Source organism: Passer montanus, unplaced genomic scaffold, assembly GCF_014805655.1.
Source record: "Passer montanus isolate IOZ18808 unplaced genomic scaffold, ASM1480565v1 scaffold252, whole genome shotgun sequence".
In the NCBI taxonomy this organism is placed as follows: domain Eukaryota; kingdom Metazoa; phylum Chordata; class Aves; order Passeriformes; family Passeridae; genus Passer; species Passer montanus.
Window position 1 is genome coordinate 177,930 of NW_024367173.1, and position 7,667 is coordinate 185,596.

General features: G+C 62.8%; 1 protein-coding gene across 1 annotated transcript in view; it reads left to right on the forward strand.

The window, feature by feature from the left end:
* AMPD2 (adenosine monophosphate deaminase 2) overlaps positions 1-7,516 on the forward strand; it is a gene marked incomplete at its 3' end in the record, with an annotated part of 8,075 nt that extends 559 nt beyond the window's left edge. Inside the window, exons 2-17 of the mRNA XM_039711910.1 lie at positions 1,260-1,390; positions 2,916-3,046; positions 3,338-3,406; positions 3,967-4,078; positions 4,177-4,363; positions 4,449-4,590; positions 4,677-4,766; positions 5,004-5,133; positions 5,236-5,430; positions 5,589-5,720; positions 5,814-5,977; positions 6,058-6,184; positions 6,277-6,440; positions 6,530-6,650; positions 6,724-6,897; positions 7,133-7,516. Coding sequence (XP_039567844.1) covers positions 1,260-1,390; positions 2,916-3,046; positions 3,338-3,406; positions 3,967-4,078; positions 4,177-4,363; positions 4,449-4,590; positions 4,677-4,766; positions 5,004-5,133; positions 5,236-5,430; positions 5,589-5,720; positions 5,814-5,977; positions 6,058-6,184; positions 6,277-6,440; positions 6,530-6,650; positions 6,724-6,897; positions 7,133-7,516 — 2,453 coding nt within the window. The remainder of the gene's footprint in view (positions 1-1,259; positions 1,391-2,915; positions 3,047-3,337; positions 3,407-3,966; positions 4,079-4,176; positions 4,364-4,448; positions 4,591-4,676; positions 4,767-5,003; positions 5,134-5,235; positions 5,431-5,588; positions 5,721-5,813; positions 5,978-6,057; positions 6,185-6,276; positions 6,441-6,529; positions 6,651-6,723; positions 6,898-7,132) is intronic.
* Positions 7,517-7,667: the final 151 nt, after the last annotated feature.

A 7,667-nucleotide genomic window follows, 5' to 3' on the forward strand; every position in this document is an offset into this window, starting at 1 on the left:
GCGGGGGGGGCGGGCCCGGTTTTGGGGGGGCTCCGCGGGGGAGACCTCGGGCACGTGGGGGGCTGCTGGCACGGGGTGGGCAAGGTGGCGCTCTGTGGTTGGCACCGGGCTGGCACTGTTGAGAGAGGGTCTCGGTGTCACCGGGGCTGTTCCCACACGTGGGTGGCACACGTGTGTTGTGGGTGGATGGCAAATGGTGGTGACACAGGGTGAGTGTGGTGACATCACCGGGGTGAGGTGGCACTTGGGGGTTGTCACCTGGCTGGTATTTCTGGGGGCTCTAGGGGCATCGCGGGGGCTGCCCCTGGCTCTGGTGACCCACATTTGTCCTGGGTGGGTGGCACAGGGTGTCCTGCATGGTGGCACGAGGTGGGCGAGGTGGCGCCGTGGGGTTGTCATCTGTCTGGCACCCGCGCTGGGGGGGGATCTCGGAGTGCCACCAGGGCCACCAGCTGTCACACGTGGGCAGCACAGGATATGTCCCGGGGGCACAGGGCACCCTGGGTCTCACCGTGCTCCGGGTGAGGCACCACCAGCACATCTGGTGACACCAGTGCCATCCCTGCCCGGGGTGACACAGCCCAGCCCCCCATTCCCACGGGGGTGGTGCAGGGAGCAAATGGGATGGAGGCTCCTGTTGGAGGGTCTGGGGACCTGGATCTTCCCCCGGGCTGTGCCGGGTGGAGGGGCTCTTACTGGTGGGCCCAGTTTAACCAGTAGGACCCGATTTCCCGTGCCCCCAGGCAGGTGTGTGGTGGCTGGGGGTTGCAGAGGAGGGTGTTGGCATTGGGGTAGCACTGGGCACCCCCAGGCCGATGGCCCCAGTGCTGGTGGGGGTGGGGGGGTGTGGGGCAGTGGGGTGGGTTTGGAGGGGGGCTGATGTTGCCTCCCCTCCCCTCAGTGTGGGGATGTGCCCCCTATGCTGGGAAGGATGGGATGGGGGCAGGGAGGCAGCGCTGGCAGGCACCCCAGTGGGGTGCCCCCCGTGCCATGGGGGTCCTGCAGCCCAGCCCTGAGCCCCTCAGTCACTGTTGGCTTCTCCAGCCCCCAGTGGGGCCAGCAGCCCTCCTGGTGCCCCAGGGGGATTACAAAGGGGGGGTCCTCTTGCCCTTCAGCTGCCTCAGTTTCCCCATCATCCCCATTGGGAAGAGCATCCCAGTTCCATGGTGGGGAGGGGGGGCTGTGGAGGGGCCGATTAACCCCTTCCTGCCCAGGTGGGGGTCCAGACCCCCCAGCTGATGTTGTCCCACTCCCTGCAGAGCTGCGGGGGGGGCCAGGGGCCCGACCCCTGCAGTCAGCCTGGTCCCTGCCCGGGACCCCCCATAGCCTGAAGCATTTCCCAGTGGATCTGCGCACGTCCATGGATGGCAAATACAAGGAGATCGCTGAGGTGGGTCTGGGCACCGAGTTTGCCAGGTCTGGGGGGGTGAGCGTGTGTTGGGGGAGTGGGGGGGGGGTCTCCCCTTGATCTTTCCTCCCCTCTTCTCCTCCCCAAACCCTCCTCCCTTCCCAGTTCTTCAGCTCTGAGTGTGGGAATCCCTGTGAGCCTTTCTCTGCCAGCCCAGGGGTTGAGGTTCATGGCAGGGCTGAGGCTGCACCCAGCCCACGGCAGGGCTGCTCTAGGCTCAGCTCAGGGTGCTCTGGGCTCAGCTCATGGCAGGGCTGCTCTGGGCACAGCTCAGGGTGCTCTGGGCACAGCTCAAGACTGCTCTAGGTACAGCTCAGGGTACTCTGGGCATAGCTCAGGGCTGCTCTGGGCACAGTTCACAGCAGGGCTGCTCTGGGCTCAGCTCAGGGCTTGTCTGGGCACAGCTCAGGGTGCTCTGGGCACAGCTCAAGACTGCTCTAGGCACAGCTCAGGGTACTCTAGGCACAGCTCAGGGTACTCTAGGCTCAGTTCAGGGTGCTCTAGGCTCAGTTCAGGCTGCTCTGGGCTCAGCTCAGGCTGCTCTGGGCTCAGCTCAGGGTGCTCTAAGCCCAGCTCAGGCTGCCCTGGGCTCAGCTCATGGCGAGACTGCTCTGGGCTCAGCTCAGGGTGCTCTAGGCTCAGCTCAGGCTGCTCTGGGCTCAGCTCAGGGCTTGTCTGGGCACAGCTCAGGGTGCTCTGGGCACAGCTCAAGACTGCTCTAGGTACAGCTCAGGGTACTCTGGGCATAGCTCAGGGCTGCTCTGGGCACAGTTCACAGCAGGGCTGCTCTGGGCTCAGCTCAGGGCTTGTCTGGGCACAGCTCAGGGTGCTCTGGGCACAGCTCAAGACTGCTCTAGGTACAGCTCAGGGTACTCTGGGCATAGCTCAGGGCTGCTCTGGGCACAGTTCACAGCAGGGCTGCTCTGGGCTCAGCTCAGGGCTTGTCTGGGCACAGCTCAGGGTGCTCTGGGCACAGCTCAAGACTGCTCTAGGTACAGCTCAGGGTACTCTGGGCATAGCTCAGGGCTGCTCTGGGCACAGTTCACAGCAGGGCTGCTCTGGGCTCAGCTCAGGGCTGCTCTGGGCACAGCTCAGGGTGCTCTGGGCACAGCTCAAGACTGCTCTAGGCACAGCTCAGGGTACTCTAGGCTCAGTTCAGGGTGCTCTAGGCTCAGTTCAGGCTGCTCTGGGCTCAGCTCAGGCTGCTCTGGGCTCAGCTCAGGGCTGCTCTGGGCACAGCTCAGGCTGCCCTGGGCTCAGCTCATGGCGAGACTGCTCTGGGCTCAGCTCAGGGTGCTCTAGGCTCAGCTCAGGCTGCTCTGGGCTCAGCTCAGGGTGCTCTAAGCCCAGCTCAGGCTGCCCTGGGCTCAGCTCATGGCGAGACTGCTCTGGGCTCAGCTCAGGGTGCTCTAGGCTCAGCTCAGGCTGCTCTGGGCTCAGCTCAGGGCTGCTCTGGGCACAGCTCAGGCTGCCCTGGGCTCAGCTCACGGCGGGACTGCCCTGGCAGGAGCTGTTCTGCCGCTCGCTGGCCGAGAACGAGATGCGCACGGCTCCCTACGAGTTCCCCGAGGAGAGCCCCATCGAGCAGCTGGAGGAGCGGCGCCAGCGCCTGGAGCGCCAGATCAGCCAGGACGTCAAGTAAGCCTGGGGGGTTCCCCGCTGGTCCCGCCCCAAACCGCTGGAAGGGAGCCCTGCCCGGGGCCTGGCCACCTCCCTGCCCCAAGAGGCTGTCTCTGTGCCAGCTCTGTGTGCCCTCTCCCGTGGGTGTCGCACTTGGTGTCCCCTTTGCAGTGAGTTTTTGGCTGGTTTCTGTCTGGTTTCTGTTGTTTTGGCATTAACGGGGTGTTTTCTCTCCCCGGCCCCCCCCATTTCTCTCCCCCTCGTCCCCCCGGCTGTCCCCCCCCTCCACCGCCGCCTCCTTGTCCCCAGACTTGAGCCCGACATTTTGCTCAGAGCCAAACAGGACTTCCTGAAAATTGACAGTGCTGCGGACTTACAGTGAGTGTCCGGCCCGGTGTCACCGGCCGGGGCCACGGGGGGGATCGGGGACCCAGCTGGCCCCGCTCTGACCCAGCACACCCAAGCACGGAGCCAAGAGGTCCCTCCAGCCACTCGTACTGACACTGAATGCACCTGGGGAGGGGGGTTGGGTGAGCTGGGGGTCCCAGCTCTGCTGCTGGCACAGGACCCCTGTCCTGGCCCTGTCTTCCCCTGGATGGGGGGTCTGACGCTGTGTGTCCCCCTCCCTCCTGTCTCCGCTTGGGAGCTGTCTCTGTCGTGAGTTTTTTTGTTCTTTGTGCCCTTTCTCCTCCCCCCACTTTTCATTGTGCTCATCAGGGCTGAGGGATGTGTTTTGGGAAGGGGGACAATGCCACCACCAAAGAGGACACGGGTGGCACAGCTGCCACAGCCTCGTGGTGGCATCCCTGGGGACAGCGTCACCATCCTGCCACCCCAGGGCTGGACACAGTCCCTGGGGTGGGGCTCGTGCTGCCGTTGGCGTACACGGGAATGGGGCAGACCTGTCATTGTCCCACTGGCTACGTCTGTCCCCGCAGGCTCTTCAAGGAGCAGAATGACAGCCTGGTGGACCATGTCCCCAAGGAGCGGGAGGCACTGCTGGAGCGAGAATTCCAGCGGGTCACCATCTCTGGGGAGGAGAAATGTGGGGTGAGCCTCCCCCCGACCCCCCTGGAAACCAGGCAAGGGTCTCCAGGCTGCCAACCCCAGCTTGGGGGGTGGTTTTTTGTTTGGTGTCCCCTCTCCAGGTGCCCTTCACTGACCTGCTGGATGCGGCCAAGAGCGTGGTGAAGGCGCTGTTTGTGCGGGAGAAGTACATGGGACTGTCCCTCCAGAGCTTCTGCAAGACCACGGCCCGCTACCTGCAGGAGCTCTCCGAGAAGCCCCTGGAGACCCGCGGCTACGAGGAGGTGCCCGAGACCCCCGTGGCTGCCGGTGAGCACGCTGTGGGGGGGTCTCAGTGCTGAGCTGGGCAGCTGCAGGAGCTTTCGGGGTGATGTTGGGTGTCTCCTGACTGCAGATGCCCCCGTGCACCCCCCGTTTGCTGAGCAGCACCCCTATGAGATGTGGGATCCCCAGAACATGCCGGCGGACCTGGGCTTCGGGCTGAAGATGGTGGATGGTGTTGTGCATGTCTACACCAAGCAGGACATCACTGACAAGTGAGTTTTGTGAGGGGGAGGGTCCTGCTCATTGGGGTGAGGAGTTTTTGGGGGGCTGTGTGACTCCCACATGTGTTCCCCACCAGGAGCACGGAGCTGGACCTGCCATACCCCGACCTGCAGGAGTTCATCGCCGACATGAATTTCCTCATGGCTTTGATCATCAATGGGCCCATGTAAGGGGAAGGGTCCCAGCCTAGGGGGATCCCATGATGGGGGTGTGACAGGACCCCAGGGACAGCCCCAAGGACATGGCAGTGACTCTGGCACACGGTGCTGGTGCAGCTCCCACGTCCACCCTCACCTGTGTCCAAGAGTCCGTGTTCCCATATCTGTGGGGGCACCAGCCCTTTGGGACTAGATGTTCTGCTTCCTCACCCCCAAACTGAGCTCTTCTTCTCTGTTTTGAGCAGCAAATCCTTCTGCTACCGCCGGCTGCAGTACCTGAGCAACAAGTTCCAGATGCATGTGCTGCTCAATGAGATGAAGGAGTTGGCGGCCCAGAAGAAGGTGCCTCACCGGGACTTCTACAACATCCGCAAGGTACCTGGGGATCCTGAGCTCGCCCCGGGTCCTGGCGGGTTCCTGGCTTGACTGGGGAGCTCTTGGAGGGTCTCAGGGCTGACCATCACCTCCCTGGTGCAGGTGGACACCCACATCCATGCCTCGTCCTGCATGAACCAGAAGCATCTCTTGCGCTTCATCAAGCGGGCAATGAAGAAGCACCTGGATGAAATTGTCCATGTGGAGAAGGGGAAGGAGCAGACGCTCAAGGAGGTGTTTGAGACGATGAACCTCACAGCCTACGACCTGAGCGTGGACACCCTGGATGTCCATGCGGTATGGGAGGCTCCCAAAGCCTGGGGATGAGCAGAGCCCCCAGCCTGTCCTTGGTTGGGGCGCAGGATCTTCTCCAGGGGATTTTCCCAGGGCACAGCGGGGTGGTGGGGGTTGGGGTGGGTGATGAGGACTCTCAGTCACACCTGTCCCATGCTCAGGACCGGAACACCTTCCACCGCTTCGACAAGTTCAACGCCAAGTACAACCCCATCGGGGAGTCCATCCTGCGGGAGATCTTCATCAAGACAGACAACCGCGTCTCGGGGAAGTACTTTGCCCACATCATCAAGGTGGGCACCTCCCCTCCTCGGGGTGGCAGTGCAACCCATGTCCCCTTCCCGTTGGCCCAGCAGTGACAGTTGTCACTTGTCCCTTGCTGTCAGGAGGTGATGGCAGACCTGGAGGAGAGCAAGTACCAGAACGCGGAGCTGCGTCTGTCGATCTACGGCCGCTCCCGGGATGAGTGGGACAAGCTGGCCCGCTGGGCCGTCAGCCACCGCGTCCACTCCAACAACGTCCGCTGGCTCGTGCAGGTGCCCCGGCTCTTGTGAGTAAAGGGGGCGCAGGACCCCTCAGTTGGGTGGGGAGGGGGGAAAGCCAGCTCTGAGTGGGGTCCCTTCCCTGCAGTGACATCTACCGGACGAAGAAGCAGCTGGCCAACTTCCAGGAGATGCTGGAGAATATCTTCCTGCCACTCTACGAGGCCACGATCCACCCTGCCCAGCACCCAGAGCTGCACCTCTTCCTGGAGCACGTGAGTGCTGCGTCCTGCTCCTGGGGACACCCCTGCCCAAACCCAGCTGGAGCGAGGGGTGGCATCTCACCCTGGGGCTGTCTCTCGTGCAGGTGGATGGCTTTGACAGCGTGGATGATGAATCCAAACCAGAGCATCACATCTTCAACCTGGATAGCCCTTTGCCAGGCAACTGGGTGGAGGAGGACAACCCACCCTACTCCTACTACCTGTACTACATGTATGCCAACATGACAGTGCTCAACCACCTGCGGCGGTAAGGACAGCCCTGGCCTGGAACCCGCACCCCGCAGGAGCTTCTGGGGAGGTCAGAGGGTGATGCTGACAGTCAAACACCCCTTGCAGGAAGAGGGGCTTCCACACCTTTGTCCTGCGCCCACACTGTGGCGAGGCTGGTCCCATCCACCACCTGGTGTCGGGGTTCATGGTCTCAGAGAACATCTCCCACGGGTTGTTGCTGCGGAAGGTGAGTGGGGATGGGGTGCCTGGGGGGGCTGGGGGTGTGTTGGGACCCCCCCTTACCCTGCTGTGCCCCACAGGCCCCCGTGCTGCAGTACCTGTACTACCTGGCACAGATTGGCATTGCCATGTCCCCGCTGAGCAACAACAGCCTCTTCCTGAGCTACCACCGCAACCCCCTGCCCGAGTACCTCTCGCGGGGGCTCATGGTGTCCCTCTCCACCGATGATCCCCTCCAGTTCCACTTCACCAAGGTGAGCATTTGGTGGGGACACCAGGCAGTGACCCCCAGGAGGGGCTGTGGGGTGGGCACGGGGCGGGTGATGGGATAATTCTGGTAGTGGGGTGGGGGTGGTGGTGAGGTGGGGCCACTGGCAGCACTGATGGATTCTGGAGGGTGCTCATGGTGTAGAGGGGATGGGAGGAGGTGGGGACCCCGTCCTGCCTGAGGGCTCTGTGTGGCGGGAGCTGAGGGGTGTCTGTCCCCAGGAGCCGCTGATGGAGGAGTACAGCATCGCCACCCAGGTGTGGAAGCTCAGCTCCTGCGACATGTGTGAGCTGGCCCGCAACAGCGTCCTGATGAGCGGCTTCTCCCACAAGGTGAGGCCATTCCCTCATTCCCAGTTCTGCAGTTTGCCTATTCCTAATTCCCATTTGCCCCCATTTCCCCATTCCCCAATTCCCTTGTTTGCCCAACTCCCTTCCCAATTCCCATTTGCATCCATTCCCATGCCTAATGCCCACATTCGCTCACTCCCATCCCCAGTTCCCCCACTCCCACTTCCCATTCACTCCCAGTTCCCCCATTCCAAATTCCCATTCGCCAGGCTGGGCATGTTCGCGCCCGAGTGTCCCGAGCTGAAGGGAAACCTGGCACCCAGTTCCCCCATTCCAAATTCCCATTCGCCCCCATTTCCCCCATTCACTACTTCCCATTCACACTCAGTTCACCCATTCCCAATTCCCATTCACAGCCAGTTCCCCCATTCCCAATTCCCATTTACTCCCAGTTCCCCCATTCCCA